Source organism: Ambystoma mexicanum, chromosome 5q (genome assembly GCF_040938575.1).
Source record: "Ambystoma mexicanum isolate Mex_15411 chromosome 5q, UKY_AmexF1_1, whole genome shotgun sequence".
Lineage (NCBI taxonomy): Eukaryota > Metazoa > Chordata > Amphibia > Caudata > Ambystomatidae > Ambystoma > Ambystoma mexicanum.
This window is the reverse complement of record NC_090933.1, coordinates 393,368,628-393,387,849: the sequence shown is the minus strand read 5'-3', so window position 1 is coordinate 393,387,849 and position 19,222 is coordinate 393,368,628. Positions and strand designations below refer to the sequence as shown.

Genomic DNA, 19,222 nt, shown 5'->3' with positions numbered 1-19,222 from the left:
CATTTCTGACCCCTCACATACGGGGCACCTCAGGATATCCAGCATCCATGTGTTCCTTTACCTGGACAACTGGTTGATCCGAGGAAGGTCTCGATGCAGGTATCGATGCAGCTTGAGGAAACCTTTTCCCTGCTTCCCAGTTTTGGCTTTCCCTGAACTTTCATAAGTCCCATGTCACACCAACACAGACGCTCCAATTCATCGGAGCAGCCCTGGATACCCGGATGGGGAAGGCTTTCCCTCGTGAGGAGAGAGTCACCAGTGCCCTGCAAATGATCAAGCTTTTCCAGAACCACAACAGCGTACCAGAAGCTTCCTTTCTCCACCTTTTAGGCCTCATGCATTTTATTGGTGCCAGATGCCAGACTGCGGATGCAGTCCCTTCAGTGGCTTTTGAGGGATCAATGGTCCCAGTAGTTCGACAGCATGAAGTACATCCACAAGATGTCCGTCGGTGGCCAACAACTGCTCATGGTGGGTCAGCAGGGAGAGCCTGGTGCTGGGGGAGGAACTCTTTTGGCCACTGTTGCCCCAGGTGATCTCGGATGCGTCCCTGCAGGCATGGGGCGCTCACTACGGGGATCTGCAGGTGAACGGCCTCTGGTCCCCAGTGGAAAGCCTGTGACACATCAACACGCTGGAGTTGCGTGCGATCAGGCTAGCCCTGATGACGTTTGCACCTTACATCAGGGGGAAAACTGTTCTGATTCTGACAGACAAACACAGTTGCCATTCATTACCTGAAGAAGCAAGGTTGTGCGTGGACCCTGCCCCCATGCAGTGAGGCCTTGCAATTGTGATTCTGGTTGCTGGAGAATGAGATCTCGGCATCTGCAGCCTATCTTGCAGGGGCAGAGAACGGGCTGGCAGATGCTCTGAGCAGGCAGAGCACAGTCTCACATGAGTGGGTAGTGAGGCAGGAAGCTCTGGAGCAGATGGTTACCTGACAGTAGATCTGTTTACCACGAGGGCCAATGTGAAGTGCAGGCAGCTCTGCTCGAAGGAATTATTCCCTGTGTTGGGTGCACTGGGGACGCGTTTCTGATTGAGTTGGTTTTTGACCTCCACTACATGTTTCCGCCGATACCTGCCATCCTGTGGGTTCTCATCAGGTTGAGCAGGTTCCAGGCCACCATGATTTTGATTGCCCCGGCCTGGGGGAGGAGAACGTGGTACTCAGAACTCATGCAAATGGCCATCTGCCCACCTCACTGGCTTCCTCAGAGGCTGAACTGCCTATCCCAGTAGGAAGGTCGGGTGCTCCACCCAAACCCAGAGTCCCTCAACCTACATGCGTAGCTCTTGAGAGGATGAGGTATGATGACTGGGACCTCTCAGAAAAGGTACATGACGTGTTACTGGCTGCATGCAGACCTTCTACTAGATCGTATGTGTGCCGGAAGAGAACATTTGGGGAGTGGTGTAGGGAGCCTAGTGTGGACCCCCATCTCATGCCCCACCACCACAGTGATGGAATTCCTTCTACTCTGGCCTCATCTGGCCTTCAGAGGGCATGGTCAAAGGATACTTGGCGGTTCTGTCCACGTTCAAGGGGTCTCCGGATCAAGGATCCTTCTTTACTATCCCGATACTGACCTAATTTCTGAAGGGCCTTGTAAATAGGTTTCCACCTACACCATTTGTGGTTCTGGATTAACCTCTCAATTTGGTGCTGACCTTTTTGATGGCGGCTCCGTTTGAGACCATCCATTGTTCTTCTAATAGAATGCTCACCCTTAAGATTGTTTTTCTGGTGGAATTCACATCAACAAGGCATGCCAACAAGCTTTAGGCTCTCTTGCAGGCAGCCCACGCTGTGTTTTTTGAAGGAGATGTCACCTGAAGTCCGACCTAAATTCCTTCCAAAGGTGGTATCAGAGTTTCACGTTTCTCAAAGCATTGACGTGCCGGTGTTCTATCCTCCGGCTAACCCTTCCAAGGATGAGGAAGGCTGCACAGGACGGCAGACTTTAGAAATGACAACCAACTTTTCGTGGTCTTCTCACAATCCAGGAAGGGCCTGGCAGTGTCCAAACAGACTATTTCCAGTTGTAAAATTGTCTGCATTGCAGAATGCTATCAGAAAGCGGTAAAGGAATTGCCATCAGGCATCAGTGCGCATTCCACCTGGGGCATGGCCACATCCTCTGCATTGCAAAGCGGTGGGCCAGTGAGAGAGATCTGTTGGGCATCGACTTGGTCATCGCTTCACGCGTTCACAAAATACTATTGTCGAGACATGGAGCGTGGCACTGATGCCCAAGTTGGTAGAGCGGTGTTGCTGAGCTTTCTCATTGAGACTTTCATACCTCCTCAAAATCCTGTACTGCTTTGGTAATCCATCAGATAAGGAATCTGCAGGAGAATGCAATCCATTTAAAGAGAATTGACTTACAAGTAATGTTACTCTATGGCTTCTTCTCCTCTTCGCCCTCTCCGCTATGAAAGTGGTCTGTTGCAGTTTATAGTTTCTTTTTTTCTGGTGGGACAAAACATAAGGTTGTGACGTTTGGAATTTTAGCCACGTTTCTGTGCTTCCCCAATTGGGTACTATCGCCCTGTTGCTCACAGTATGGTGACAGATCGCTACAAAAAAAGAAAACATATTTTTTTGGCTTTTGGTAGGCCAAATCCTTTTGAATCTTCTTCTGCGGCTGCTGAGCTCCAAGGTGGAAAAAAGGTAGGCAACTGAGGTACGAACGGCATAGTGACCAATAGAAGTACTGCCGACATCCCGTCTGGAGTTGACGAGTGGCGCAGGCAGATTCAAGATAGGGTTGATCTCGAACCACACTACACCCCCTGTCAAAAAAGTGTGATCAGATGACGCCTGAGGGGGATATCCATCAGATGAGGAATCTACAGAAGAATCCTTAAAAAGAACATTACTGGTAAGTAATTTCTCCATCCAAGAGGTACGAAGATGCCTAGCACCAGGAACGAGGTGTGATAGATCGACCATCAAACTTGTATGTGGTAATGATGTCCACAATATTCGTAGTTCTAATACTGAATGAGTTCTAATACATGTGGGAGCTGGATGAGGTGAAGTGAATTTGAACCATGGTGAGCGTTTGTGGGCCCATCCCTTTGTGAACATGGTGATGTCCTGTGGCTGTGTGAGACATATAGTGGAAACTTACCAGGCTGGTGAGGCGGACATTCCCGTATTCAGACCCTAACGGGCCATGTCCTTGTATTTTTCCTTAACTGAGGATGGCAACAATTAAAACACCTATGTAAGATGGTATTCCCCTCATTTCCCTGCTTAGCTTTCACCTTCTTTTCTGCTGGGCGTTTAACTGCATTGGAAAGAGTGCAGGTGGATGGTAAAATAGGGAGCTTTCAAGGTTGAAGCAGAAGGGTGCTGGGGAGACAGACTGTATTGGTGGTGGGGGGGGGGTCAGGGAGGGCAGTGAAACGGAATGTGCAATGGCCTGTTATACAACTGTTAAGTCTGGTTAAGTAGTTTGTTGGGAGAATCAACTAATTGAACAGACCAAAGCACCCCCATTACTGGCATATAGCAGTTTTCTCAAGTTGATTATTTTTTGTTTCTTGACTTATGAATTTGCAGGAAAGAAATAATTTAGAAATAGACCTAAACTACAGGCTGAAAACAGTACAGCAGCAATTGGAGCAGGAGGTAAATGAGCATAATGTGACTAAAGCACGGCTAAGTGATAAACATCAATCGCTTGAAGAGGAAAAATCTGTTGCAATGTGTGGTAAGTTCCATTTATCTTCCTAAATGTTGTGCCAAAACAGGTTCGCATTAGTGTTTTCATATATCTGTACATTGTTTGCAAAGTGTTAATGAATTTGTGGCAGAAATTCTGTTAGCTCTAATGAGTGGGGCAACAATTGAAATCTCTCATGGAATTGTCATTTATATTTGTATATACTGAAAATTTGTGCCCGTGTTTCCGGATCCCAAAAAACACTTGAGAGCAAACTATCAAACACAGATAGAAAATGTAAAAACCCTTTCTTATTTGGTTGTGTTTTTTCAACAAAATAATACGAAATCTCTACAAGTTAAACCTCTGTTGCTTTATAGTAATCTGTTCCATTCCATTTTAACAATTATTGAAAAGGGGAAAATTAGGAGACTGATAGGCCGGCAAGTCAAAATGAAAATAACACACAACCATACTCCACATTCTGTCCCCTTTCCTCCATAATTTATGGGCGTCCCTCGCTAGGGACTGGAACAGCACCGTTTTTCCCACAAAAAAGAGCATTTCCACTTTAAATTTAACGTTCCGCAGACAGCGTCCTCTGGCGCCTCACGTCAGTCCTGCTTTCAGCGTCAACAGGAGCGGACCTGTTCTCACAGTGCCAGTGACTAAGTGTTCACTTGTAATTCCACACGCCTTAGCTTTCCCTAACTTTTCATTTCTTTTCCAATTGTTCCACCGGCCTCTGTTGCCTCACCTCGCATGGCGCATGTCGGTTCAGGTGGGATTTAGCAGGTGTCCTTCCTTGCGACGGGTTATTCCCAACCTCAGATCCCTACGCACTCTGTCTGCAGTGCCTGTGTTCTGATCTGAAAATTACTGGCTCATCTGCGGCCATTAATATCACAAAACAGCGTAGAAGCAATTGCTAGAGCCATAATCAGCGCCAAGATTGACTATTGCTGCAGTCTACTCATAGGGGTTACACAAGCAGATATCAATTGGCTGCAAGTAATTCAGATCAGCGCAGTTAGGATTGTGAAAGGCTGGAAATGGCGAGACCACGTGTTGGATGACAGGCGCAGCTTGTACTGGCTGCCACTGAGAGCAAAAATCCAGTTCAGACTGATTCTGATCGTACACAAATGTCGGGTGTGCCACACGCCAACCTATCTAATGGAAAGAGTGGTGGAAAAACAGAACCAGAGGGCACTGGGATCCAACAATGCCCACTTACTAAAAACGTAGTGATGTAAGACTGGCAAAACCCTCAAAGGAGCTTTTAGCATGGCAGCCCCTACGGCATGGACTGCTATTCCCCAGGATCTAAGAGAGACAGAGTCCACAGATACATTCAAAAAGAAGCTAAAAACATACTTATTTTACTAGATACCAAGAAATTACCAATAGAATTCATGGCTACTCGTGACTGCTAAGGAAGACCCCCTGAACTTACTGTTTGTCAGTCTTGTTATCGTTATTTGTGCGCCCATAAGCCCTCTGGAGCGCGGTAGAAATTAAAGTAAAGTGGGATGGACCGTACTGATCCTAAAACCAGGCAGAGACCCAAGGTCTTTACAGCTACCGGCCCACTTGCTGAGGTTTCTTCGGACCCTCCCGGTACCACAACTGAGGATCTGCAAGGCTCCAGGACTGGGGTCACTCCTGAGGGGCATTGCTCTTCCATCAGGCCCTGGCCTGATGGGGCACCTGTACGCATTAGCACTACCGGGCGCAAGCCCACCGGGCCTAGACCTGAGGTGCACTCAAGTACTGAGTAAGTGCTTGAGGACAACATAAGGCCTATCCATACAGGCTTGGTGCCGGACCTACGCATTCCGGTCAGCGAAGCTGGGCACAAAATGGTGGCATCAGCAGACACAATGGCACCCACCATGGAGGGGCCATGAGGGCCACAGTTAGAGGGCACATATACCCTGACCGCCTCGATAACAAGACTAGACTTTTCTCTGAGGGTAGAAGGGTCCCACATTCACACCCCACAAATGGCATGGTGCACAGCATACTCATTGCTACACCTGGGTGTGGCATTCGGCAAGGACATTGTAGGCCCCCTGCACCAATATATATGCCTACGACAGCCGACCAAGCCTTTCCGGCATGTGAAGAATGCTTCTTTGAGAAGTTCATGACATTAATGAGGTCCCAGAAAATGTCAGATATACAATAAACCTCATCAAGGAGGTACTCCCAAGTTGCCAATACAACTTCTGCACCAATGCAACCTTCAATACCCGAGCAAATAGCGGAACAGCCTCAACCGGTCACAGACCTCTCCTCTCAACCCCACCCACTCAGTTCAGCTAACAACGAGCGCTTCTCCAGCAGCACCTCCAGTGGTACCAACGTTGCAGGTGGCAGGGACTAAAGTAACTCAGCAAGGAGCTGGGAAAATCCAAGATAAAATGTATACTATGATTCCCGGGGATTCACAGGGACAGCAAGAGACAGATGGCAATGGTGAAACTGTGACATCATTCCGGGGGGGGTTGGCTGAGATTTGGGGGTTCTGCCTCCACAACAGGAGCAGCCAGAAACAGGAGTGCTGGCAGAGGTGCTCACATTGTGGGTGGCTAGCAAATCGGGTATACCTCTGCAAAAGGATGTGGAAGTTCTGGTAAAGAAGAGCTTGACCAAGCCGCACACCACACAGCCATTTAACAAACGGCTCAATTCCAAATATCGGCAGGTGGAAGGGGAGACCCTCCTCCTATCGGGCACCTGCAGCCACACATCAGTCATGGCTTTCGCCTCTATGTATTCAATGCTGCAACCCTTTACCAGATCGGGACCAGCTACTGCTTCTCTCCTCTTAAAGGAGGACAAAACATTGGAGGTATTTGGAAAAAAGGTGTACATTAATTCTGGCCTACATTTATGACTGACGAATACCGACGCCATGCTTGCAGCAGCCAATCAGAAAATCTGGAGTGAGATAGCAGACTTCCAACTAGATCTGCCTGTGAATAGGCAGGCTGCTTTTAAAGCAGGTCTGACTGAGGCTAAGGTAATTGCGCAGGACTTAATTGAATCCGCTGTTGCCCATATAGACACAGCTGGACGGGGAATATGTGTGTTGCGACAGACATGCATCACACAGCTTGGATGTATGCCACCAGATTTAATGCTGATATCCAAGATCGCATTCCCGACCTCCCTTTCGAAGGTGTGGGTTTGTTGCACTCATCTACAGATGAGCTCACCAAGATAAAAGCGAGCTGCCAGACAGCCAAGTCTCTAGCTATTTTGCAGAAACCGGCTGGAAAGAGCTTTACCCAGATTTGAGCACAAACCCAGATCCTTTGGGGAATTCAGGGGATTTAAGGATAGGAGGGCTCGGCAGCCGACGAGGTCGCCCAGCCTAAGTAGACGCAACAAGCGCTTTTCACCAAATAGTATTTTCCAGTCCCCCTCCCAAACACCAGCGTCAGATACCAAGAAACAATGATGGGGGCATCCGGGTCCACTGGTCTGCAGTGGGGTGGCAGGCAGACCCTTCACGATCAGCACTGGCGTTGTCGGTTTTCAGACCCCTCGATCCTGTCAGTTTCCATGGATGTTCAAATCCCCATCCCCCCAATTACCCCTTCCCCCTCCCCACTTTAGCTCGCATCACTACGTCTCTCTCATGCACTGCAGTGGTGAAGGTTCCGCACTCGCAGAAAGGCACTGGTTTCTATTCAAGGATCTTCACCATACATAAAAAAGAACCAGATGTGCCTAAAAGTGGTTGTCGACCTTTCCTACCTCAGGGTATTGAAGCCCTCTGGTGACATCAGGCATCGTAATGTTCAGGGGTTGCTAAATGTAATCACTTGCTGGACAGCAAGTGGCATTATTTATCTCTGCACCAGGGTCACCCTCCCCTCTTTCACCTGTTTGTTCTGCTTGTCTTTCTCTGTTAAACATACTCTTCCCACCTATTTCCTCTCCTCTCTGCTGGATACCTTTTACCACCTCCTCTTGTTCTCCTTATTTGGTATTCAAACTGCCATCACCTCCCCTATTTTGTATTCTTCCTTCCTACTACTACGTCCCGTCCCCTTTCCTCCATACTGTATGTCTGTCCCCCTTATGGATGGGACCAGAACCTTTTTTCGAAGGGATTGTGTCCTCCGACGTATTCCTTTTCTATAATATTTGTATCTCCAGCTTGCTGGCCTCGGAAAAATGTTTTCCCAGTAGAGGGCGCTGTGCGTCGACGTCCGTCGAGTAGGTGCTCCTCGACGGCCACCGTATCGACGCCGACGTCGTCATGCCTATAAATGGCCACGCGCAACGTCCGTTGCTCAGTTCCGTTTTTCCACACTTCGTGTGCCTCGGAATACCGTTGCTCAGTTCATCAATCGATATATATTCATATTTCCTCAAGAAAACCGACTCGTACTCGATGGCTTCCTCCTCCAACCCGACGACTCCTCGGTCCGGTTTCAAAAAATGGCGAGACTGTGGGAAGAATATGTCGTTGACGGATCCTCACAGGATCTGTTTGTGGTGTCTGGGAATCGAACACCAGTGTTCGGAGTGTGAGGAATGCCTATCCATGACGGCGAAAGCCTTGAAGGAGCGTAAGGGGAAGCTCGAGAGAGGTAAGTCAATTTTAACTTCCTCGAAAGTTTCCACGGTAGTCTCGAGACATTTGTCTCCTCACCGTGGAAAGCATTCTCGGTCTAGGTCTCGAAATGGCTCCCACCACTCGTCGAGGTCTAGAGACTCGAAAAAAAGACGAAGAAGATCCCCTTTATCGTCATCTTCTAGTTCCCCTGAAAGAGTAAATTGCCCCACTAAGCACAGCTCTCAGGCTGAGTGGGAGGAATTCGGAAAAAAGATGCTAAGCGTCTTCGAGAAAGCGGCCTCGTCCCCCTCGAAGTCAGCTGAGGGTGATACCCCGGGTGAAAAGCCCAAAAAATCTAAACGCCGCGAGTCGAAGCACCCGGTGAAAGAGTCGACCCGAAAGCGCCATGAGCCATCGGGAAGTAAAGCATCTTCGACGCCATCGTCGAAAGCCCCTTCGAAGCATAGATCGGCGTCATCGACGCCGTTATCGAAGGGTTCTTCGACGCATCCGTCGATCGAGTCGACGCCGACATTGACGCCGATAAAAGAAAGACCCACGGCTATTCCACAGACAACGGTTACTTCGAGAGCCTCTGACACGACGTCGAGAACGTCGTCGACATCCTCGAGCAGGATTCCAATCCTCTCGAGTTCTTCGAGGCCTCTTCCAGTTTTCTCGACGCCTTTGTCGGCGCCTTCGAGGATTTTTACATCGGCGTCGACGACATCGACCTTTTCAAGGCCACTGATGATGGCTCCCTCTGCCTTAGAGATGGGTTTTATACCATTTCACAGACCAGAGCATCCCCCCTTAACTTCAGTTTTTGAAGAAAGGGAAGATTCTGATCAAGAAAGGCCTTTTGGGCTGCAGAGGACCACATTACCTGAACCAGAGACTTTTGCCTCTGAGGAAAGAAGGTTGAAAGACCTTCAGGATGCATTACAGGAAGCAAGTGGCCTAGACACTTCCCCAGAAGTGGAATTTGTCAAACCAGACCCAGGGGAACATGCTGATACCCCTTATAGAACCCTAATGTCTAGAATTATGGAGTTCATGGGTTGGTCTGCGCCTTCACCTGTTTTTCAACAGGATGACCTCACAGATATTCTGGATAAAGGTCCACAGGAGGATCATGTGGTTCCCTTTCATTCTGCTTTACAAAGAAAGATTTTGACTAACTGGGAAACTCCTGAAGTTGTCCCTGCGGTTAACAAGAAGTTGTCAGCGAAATATAGGGTATCTGCTGCTGACCATGAATACCTATCTAAGCACCCTACTCCAGAGAGTCTTGTGGTCCAGGCTGCAACTTCATCAGGCAGTACTTCTGCTTACCCTACTGCTCCTCAGGATAGGGATGATAAAAAATATGATGCCATGGCTAAGAAAGTCTTCTCAGCCTGTAGCATGGCTTTAAAATCTATTAATGCAACTTGTACTCTCGCTAGGTTCAGCCACACCCTTTGGGAGTGTGCTTCATCGGCGGCTGACTGCATTCCGGAAGGGGAAGAAAGGGACGCATTTTTAAATATCATCAGAGATGGTAAAGATGCAATGTGTGAGTCCCTTCAAACTGGCATTGATTCTGCTGACAGTATCAGCAGGGCCATGGCGGCAAGCACCACAATCCGCAACGACTAGGTCCCTGTCTTCTCTAGAGCTTACAAACACCATACAGTCTTGATTATATGCTTTATTCAAGACACGAACAAACAATATTAATGGTGATTTTGTACATCACATTTGTTACACTCTTTTAGTGCATTTGTTGAATGTTTGTCACAACCATGTTTGTCACTCACTCTTTCTTTTTTCCAATGCATTTGTAAAACAAAATGAATGTATTCTGATTTAAGATGCATATTATGAAATAGCATTTTCTACACTTATTTTTGTAAAAACTTTAAAAGCATAAAATATGTTGTGTACCTACTAGCACTAGCAGAATAATAAAAGTATGCTATGATGCATTTCCATAAGGGTCTATTTCTTGCTCATCTTTTAAGAAAACCTATGACAGTCAGTTAAATAATATAACCACTGTCATAATTAGCATGCAAAGAAATTCAGCCTTTACCATACAGGTAAATGGACCTAAAGTAAGTGGCAGGACACCTCCCCACTTGTTTCAAATATTATTAGCTCCCAAGTCCTTCCACTTGTTCATGAGCTTACCCTCCAGTTATAATGGTTGAGAAAGTCCGGCTTTGCTTCTGACGTACAGGCCAGACTTTTAAATATGCCCTTTGACGGTTCTTCCCTATTTGGTAAAAAGGCGGATGACAGTTTGGAAAAACTACAAACATCTAAAGCAGCAGCCAAGTCACTACGAGCTGCTATCCGACAAACAAATTTTCGTCCCTCAGGATCCTCTTGGAGAGGAAGGTCCTTTCGCTATTATTCCTCATATGGAAGAGGCAGAGGACGACCGACTCAAAGAGGCCAAGGAAAATTTACCCGTGGTGGACGGGGTAAAGGAAAGAAAGCCGCATCAGCAGGAGCAGGAGCCGCTTTACCTTCGGCAACTGCATCAGCCGCTCCCAAACCACTCTGAGGTCTCCCATCACAAGACACCTGTAGGGGGCAGGTTAACTCAACATCTGACGGAATGGCAGGCTATTACGTCGGATGCTTGGGCATTGGAGACAGTTGCCCAAGGTTACTGCCTGCCTTTTCTACGCATCCCTCAGAGACATCCACCGGGGAACAGCCCTCTGAAAATGCCGGATCCGCTCCTCTTGCAGGAAGTTGTAGACCTGCTAGAGAAAGGTGCCATTGAACCGGTACCTGTAGCGGACAGGAACAAGGGCTGGTACTCCCCCCTACTTTCTCATACCAAAGAAAGACTGAGGACAGAGACCCATCCTGGACTTACGAGAATTGAACAAGTTCCTCAGGAAGGACAAGTTCAAGATGGTAACCCTCTCTCAGATCCTTCAGGCCCTCCAGCTTCAGGACTGGTTGGTATCTCTGGACCTTCAGGATGCTTATTTCCATGTGCCTATCCATCCCAAGCACAGGAAGTACCTGAGGTTCGCAATTAGCAACTCTCATTATCAATTTCGAGTTCTGCCATTTTGGCTGACCTCCGCCCCGAGGGTCTTCACCAAGCTGATGTCGGTTGTGGCTGCAAGTCTGAGGAGGGAAGGGATTCACGTCTACCTCTACTTGGACGATTGGTTGATCAGAGCAGTTTCTTCGGAACAAGCTCGGATCCAACTAGATTATGTCTGCCACTCCCTTCACAGGCTGGGCTTCTCCCTCAATTTAAAGAAGTCACAGATGATACCATCACAGAGACTCCAATTCATTGGAGCAGTCCTGGTCACGTCCCTGGGAAAAGCCTCGCCACCAGAGGTGAGGGCTCAAGATATTCTGCAGATGGTCACCAGGTTTCAAAATGCCCAACGTCTCCCAGCCTATGACTTTTTGAGGTTGCTAGGCCTCATGGCATCCTGCATATTCCTTGTGCCAGAGGCCCGCCTGAGAATGAGATCCCTTCAGTGGGCACTGAGGACTTAGTGGTCACAATTCTCAGGGAGGATGACAGATCTCCTCCGGATTCCGGACAAGGTAGCCCACGACCTTATATGGTGGGCCTCTCCAGAGAACATCTTGAAAGGAGAACTGTTTTGGCAACCATGGCCGGAGATAACAGTAGTCGCAGACGCCTCACTCACGGCGTGGGGAGCCCATGCCAACGACTTGACCATCAGCCGTCGTTGGTCTCCATCGGAGTCCAGACTACACATCAACCTGTTGGAGCTGAGAGCCATCAGACTGGCACTGAAGGCTTTTCTGCCGTCTGTACGGGGGAGAAACGTCCTGATAATGACGGACAATACAGTGGCCATGCACTAGCTCAACAAATGAGGAGGCGTAGGGTCACTGCCACTGTGCAGAGAGGCGATGCAGCTCTGGTTTTGGGCAATTCAGGAAGGAATCTCTCTATCGGCAATTCACCTAGCCGGAGAGAAGAACTTGACAGCGGACGCTCTGAGCAGGCAGAACAGAGTCTCCCACGAATGGAAGATAGCTCAGGAAGTCCTTCAAGAGCTCTTCGCCCTTTGGGGAACCCCTCAAGTGGATCTGTTCGCCACCAGTATCAACAGGAAGTGCGACAGATTTTGCTCAAGGGAATTTCCCCCGAGAGGAGCTCTAGGAGACGCGTTCGTAGTGGACTGGGAGTTCCCACTTCGGTACGCGTTTCCTCCGGTCCCTGTCATTCCTCAAATGATCAGGAGGTTGAGAAGGTTTCGGAAGACCATGATCCTAATTGCCCCGGATTGGGCCAGAAGAACATGGTACCCGGACCTTCTGGACATGTCCATCTGTCCTCCAATACGTCTACCGTACAGAGAGGATCTTCTCTCGCAGAAGGGAGGTCAGGTTCTCCATCCAGCCATCAAGACCCTCAACCTTCACGCTTGGTATCTGAAAGGTTGAGGTACAAGGATTGGGACCTTCCAGATGACGTCATGGAGGTGTTGCTTTCGGCCAGAAGACCAGCAACTAAGACTCTATACCGCTGCCGTTGGAATAAATTTTGCAGCTAGTGCAGAGAGAAGAATATCAAACCCTTTTCATGTGGTACACCTGCGGTGTTATCCTTCTTACTTTATTTGGCAAATTCGGGCCTTCAAATTGGCACTATTAAGGGCTATCTCGCAGCACTATCGATCTTTAAGCGCACTGCAGAGGAGCCATCGTATTTCAAAATTCCATTGGTAATACAATACCTGAAAGGTCTAACTAATGTTTACCCTCCAAGACCATTCCAAGTTCCCTTATGGGACTTAAATCTAGTTTTAAACTTCCTAAAAGGTGTTCCTTTTGAACCACTCCACTCTTGTTCATTGAAGTTTCTCACCCTCAAAACTGTTTTATTGGTAGCATTAACATCTGCTAGAAGGGTTAGCGAGATACAAGCCCTGTCTTGTAAACCTCCTCATACAACTTTTCACAAGGACAAAGTAGTGCTACAGGTGAAGCCTAACTTCCTCCCAAAGGTAGTTTCGGAATTTACATTACTCAGAAGATTACTCTACCTTCATTCTATCCTCCTCCCCATCCGGGGAAAGAGGAAGAGAGACTACACAGGCTGGACCCTAAGCGAGCCTTGAGTTTTTACATCAGTAGACTTGCTCAAATTAGACAAGCAGACCAACTCTTTGTAGGTTACGCAGGACATAAGTTGGGATTACCAATAACCAAACAAACCATCTCCAGATGGATTATTTTAGCCATTCTGGAATGCTACAAATTGGCAGGGAAAGAGCCCCCTCAAAATCTAAGGGCTCATTCCACCAGAGGTATCGCAACATCCTCAGCTCTTCAAAGAGGGGTACCAATTAGAGACATATGTGCGGCTGCCACATGGTCGTCCGCACATACCTTTACCAAATTTTATAGCCTGGATTCCTCCTCTAGTCAAGAGACTATATTTGGCAAAGCTGTGTTACACGCTGTTCATTCCTAAAGGGTAATATGGCATCTCTTACTCCCGCCTCCAATCACATACCAGTGCTATGGGAGTCTATCATAGATAAGGATAAGGAATACGTCGGAGGACACAATCCCTTCGAAGAACAAGTTACTTCTTACCTTGTAACGTTCTTTCGATGGGATGTTCCTCCGACGTATTCCTTATCGCCCCTCCCATCCACCCCCGCAGTAACATTTCCCTTCTGGTTGCAGCTTACGCTCCTTCAAGGGTAGTAACCATTCATACAATAACTACTTTACTCTACAAAACGGAACTGAGCAATGGACGCTGCACGTGGCCATGCATAGGCATGATGACGTCGGCGTCGATACGGTGGCCGTCGAGGAGCACCTACTCGACGGATGTCGACGCACAGCGCCCTCTACTGGGAAAAAATGTTTCCGAGGCCAGCAAGCTGGAGATACAAATATCATAGATCAGGAATACGTCGGAGGAACATCCCATCGAAAGAAGGTTACAAGGTAAGAAGTAACTTGTTCTTCTTCCAGAAAAGAGCATTTCCTCTTTAAATTTTCAGGTGTGGCTACTGGTAAAACCACCCCCGCCCCCTCCCTCCCAATAGCTCTGGCGCCCAGCCTCAATCCCCTTTTCCACGCTAATGGGATCGGACCATCTTCCTGCAGGCTCCCTGGTGTTTGCTAGTTTTCAGCTTTCCCTACTGCATTTTTCGATTATTCTACTGGTATCCGGTGCCTCGCTGTGCCGGCCCGTGTTGGCTTGAACAGGCTTTAGCAAGTGTGTGAAAGTTGTTTACCTGTGTCATCTGTCTACAGTGTTTAGGAGCGGGGTCACTGTTGGGAAGACAGACAGACCTACCACGCCCTTACACCGTGCTCACCTCCAGATCATCTCAAGGACTTTGTATGAGGCACCACGTAAAGGGAGGATTCCTTAGGAAGCAATCCACTGAGCGGGAGGGCTTCTAAGGGCCCTAGCACCAGCCAAGGTCTTGAGGCTGCCAGAGCTACCAGTCCGGGGACCGACCAAGGGGCCTTTAGATCCTCCCGAAAAGGCGGCTAAGGGGTACACAACCCTGGTACCAGGACACGTCCCGAGGGGGACTCGTGCTCTAATACTAGGCCTATGCCCAAGGGGGACGCCTGTACTTTTTACGACTACTGAGAGGAAGTCAGAGGGCAGCACGCCTAACAGTGTTAGGGAGAATTCTCCTTCTATGGCTAATTTCCCTCACCTAGTGAGTCCCCCAGCAGCTTTGCTGGATTTCTGGAGTTTATTTTTTCCACCTGGTAAGAGTGGAAAGAGTTTCCACTCTTACATGTGTTTTGGCCTATGTGTTTTTACTCATTGTGTGATCTTGCGCACTGGAGCACACCACTCCAGGTGCCCCTGTTCTTGTATGGGTTACACAGCACCTTTAGTGCAGTAACCCAGGCTTGTCAAGACTTTCCTCTGACTCCATTTAGCTGGGGCTGACTACTGTCCCCCAGAGAAAGGTAAAGTTGCCATTTACTTTACATAGTAATTTTTACCTCAGACCCAGTACACCCCATCTTACATGGAGTACTGGAAAGGGCTAGTCTGTATGCCTTTTCTGTCTGTACCTCCCTGAGCATTGTTTCGCTCCTTTAACATTTAGACTTGGCTGGCGGCAGTGGTATCTACCCTGACTTTTCTACTGCGATTTATATTAGATAAAACGTGGTAATACTTTTGGCTATTTTTGCAGCCTTAAGCATAAACCCGCTTGACCAAGTCGTCTTTCTTTTTGCTCCGGTTGGGTTTATTTGCCATTTCTTTTTGTTAAAGTCCTTCTTGTGTTTTACTTTGCGCAGCAAACTAGGTTCGCCTTCTTTGTTCACCGACTTTTGGCGGGCTTCTGCAGAGAAGCCCTCCTCTTGGCGCCTGGGTGTCTAGGTAGACTGAATGTGGGGAAGGGGTGTAGTCACCCCCTGCACAGGGTATCCTAGGAAACCCAAGTCGCACTTTGCTATGATTGGCTGAGGTGGTTGTCCCGGCTGGACAACCCCCCCTGCTGCGTGATTGACAGCCAGGCTGTGTGAATGGGGGTTTTGCGCATTAAAAAAGGCAGATCTCTTGGGCTAGAAGTCAGTCGCCTCTGGAACTACAAGGAACCGAAGAGAAGCGGAGAGAACGACGGCTGCTGCATCTACCCTTTCCCGGTGAAGCCCTGCTGCAGTCCTGAGCTATCTACCCTTCAACGACTAAGAGGAGATCCAGTCTGGAGTCTTCTTCCCTTGAGCCTGGTGGGGATAACCAGCTCATCTTCTTCAGCCAGAGATCTCTGCCGTGGTCGAAATCGCTGCACACTGCTGTAGTGGTCTGGATAGCCCCACTCCTGTTTTTGTTTAAGGAGCGCACCTTTTATTCGTTATCGCTGCTGCCGGCTTCCTCCCTGTGTGGTGCAGACCCCCTCCTTCACAACGAAGCCCCAGGAATCGTGGGTCTGCGGGAAACCAACAGGAACAACTGCCAGGGCACCAGCTGCATCATTGGAATAAGGTACTGTGCTCTACTCGAGGAAACTGGGTGAATACCTTTCTTCATCCTCAAGGCTTGCCCTCGTCTTCCCTCCTTCTTATAACTTTTGCTTCCGAACATTGACAATACCAAAGTGAACTGTCTAACGGTGTGATCTTCGGCAACAGGTCTCCAGTGTCACTTAACCCTGGCTCCGGCCCTTTGACATTTGAACTCCTGTTTCTGAGTGTTTCTCGATGCTGTTTGCCTAACCAAAATATTGCCTGTGATTTTTGCCTCCAACTCCCTCTGGGTATCTCAGGTGCTAAGTGTGTTTTTGCGCGGTAGCATTTCATGTCATGGATACGCGTTTATTGAGTAGACCGAACTGTCAAAAAGTGATCGCAATCGTATCTGCGGTATCGTGTTTTGTTCATAACACCGGTTCACTCAAACACAGGGTACTTACCTTGAGACATACTGTACAAAGTGAATTGGTTAGTTGTAGTATATTTAACGTGTGGTTTTGTTTAAAGTTTAATAGAAGTGTTGTGTTTATAACTGATGGTTTAAAAAATGAATGTACTTATATTTTTTACCTGAAACCTTGAGTCAGTGTTTGCTTGAGCCACAGTAATTGTGGTCCCTTTGTGTAATCTCTGGTACTGCTCATATACTCTTGAGATAAGCCTGGCTGCTCTGCTACTACTATAACTTAGTAGCACAGGCTTGTACCAAAGGTAAAACTTGTATTGCCACCTGTGGTCTTAATTGGGTATAGTGGTCCCTAAGGGCACTGCACGGGATTCTGCCTAACAACCAGGACGCATCCCGAGGTCGTCTCCGGCACCAAGCTGCTGTTTGAGGGTCCTTTGGGGTCTCAGCTTCTGTGCCGGTCTGTACGTTCCCACGCATTCCTGATAAAGCCCCCTCTACCAAGGTGGCATGGGGTGACAAAATGGCACCTGACCGTAACAGCTCTGTTAGGCAGAATCCCCTGTAGTACCCTTAGGGAACACTACAGACAATTAAGTCCACAAGTGGTAGTACAATTTCACCTTTAGTACAAGCCTGTAGTACACAGGTGTAGTGGTAGCAGTAGCGGAGCAGCCATGCCTATCTAACACTTCACTTCTATTAAACAAAACCACACTCTAAATATACTACACGCAACCAATTCCTTTGGTTCAGGTCAATTCAAGGGAAGTACATTAGGATTTGACAGACCGGTGTTGTGAAACAAAGACGTTACCAGGGGTTAATACGCAATACTTTTTGACAGTAATGACAGTTCGGTTTTACGAAAGAAAAGCGTTCCTGCAGGAAGAAATGTAACTGTAGTCAAACACACTTAGCACATTGAATAAAAACCAAGATGTAGGAGTTTAAAAATCATAAGCAATACTTTTGTCAAGGCACTCGAATCGGAGGACGTATTCTAGGAGACAGAGAAAGTCAATAGGCCTGCGCCTGTGTCAAAGGGAGCAGGGCTCTGTTGTCGAGGATCACACACTTAGAACAGTTCGAGATTAACGTTGCCAGGAGTACTTGGATATTGTCACAGGGAGGCAAAAGTTATAAGAGGGAAGGAAGAAAGGACAAGCCTTCGGTAAGAAAAAGGGAGTTCACCCAGATTCCTCAAGGTCGGACGGCAAGAACGACCAAAGGACACAGTACCTTATTCGAATGAAGAAAGCTGGTGCCAGGGCAGTTGTTGCTGGTAGTCCTTGCAGACTCACGGTTCTTGAAGCTTCAGTCATGGGGACAAGGACGACGTCTGAAACAATCTGTACTACCCAGGGATGAGGCCAGCAGCAGCAAAGCAACGATGAATAGAAGGAGCGCTCCTTTAAAACAGGAGAGAGCTCTTCTGATGGCTATCCGGACCACTACAGCTTTGTACAGCGATTTCGACCCAGGAGAGGATTCTCTGGCTGTAGAAAGGTGAGCTGGGTGATCCCACCAGGCTCAAGGGAAAAAGACTCTGGACTGGATCTTCTCTGTTGTTGAAGGGTAGATAGCTCAGGACTGCAGCAGGGCTTCATCGGGACTCGGGAGTTGCAGCTGCTGTCTTCTCCGCTTTTCTTTGGTTCTTGTAGTTCCAGTGGCGACTCTGACTTCCAGCCCAAGAATCCTGCCTTTTATGCCAAAATCCCCCATTCACACAGCCTGGCTGTCAATCACACAGTAGGGGGGTTGTCCAGCCCGGACAACCACCTCAGCCAATGGACACAAAGTGCGACTTGGGTCTCCAAGTAGACCTTGTGTAGGGGGTGACTAAACCCCTCCCTCACATTCAGCCCACCTAGACACCCAGACGCCAAAGGAGAGCTTCTTCGTAGAAGCCCGTCAAAGGACGGCGAACAAAGAAGGCTAACCTGGTTTGCCGTGCAAAGTAAAACACAAGAAGGATGTTAACACAAAGAAATGCCAATTAAACCCGACCGGAGCCAAAATAAAATATATTTGGTCAAGCGGGTTTATGTTCGAGGCTAACACAGTACCACATTTATACTATAATTGCGGTAGAAAAGTTAGGGTAGGTAGCACTGCCATGTTAGGACAGTTTTTCTGAAGTGCTACCCACTTCTTCAAAACCATTCAACTGAGGCAGTACAAGTCTCCACTCTTAGTATAAGACTGTACGACCCGAGTACATGGCAGCGTAGACAGAGCAGCCAGGCTTATCTTAGGAGGGATTGAGGGCAGTAGATACAGTACAAGTGAAATTGCAATACAAATGATCCAAAGAAACACTATGTATAGTAAAAATAAAAGATTTATTTAAATACAGATTAGGCCCAGATAAATCTAGGGATTAAGTAAGTACTAACACATTATATGAAATCACAATATAAAACACAATACTATACTTGAAAGTGCACAGGCCTACGTATAAACCTTATTTGGAACACCTAACAGTAGTTCTAGGGAAGTCAAAACCTTGTTATACACATTTAGTATAGGTCAGGCCTATTCTTTGGGAGTAAAATACCAATGGTTACTTTCAGATTACTTTTG

At 47.9% G+C, this 19,222-nt stretch overlaps 1 protein-coding gene across 1 annotated transcript in view; it reads left to right on the top strand.

Annotated features, from left to right (window-relative positions):
- Nucleotides 1-19,222, top strand: part of ROCK1 (Rho associated coiled-coil containing protein kinase 1) — a 3,300,884-nt gene that overhangs the window by 1,927,765 nt on the left and 1,353,897 nt on the right. The window contains exon 18 of the mRNA XM_069620881.1: nucleotides 3,578-3,728. Within this exon, the coding sequence (XP_069476982.1) occupies nucleotides 3,578-3,728 (151 nt within the window). The remainder of the gene's footprint in view (nucleotides 1-3,577; nucleotides 3,729-19,222) is intronic.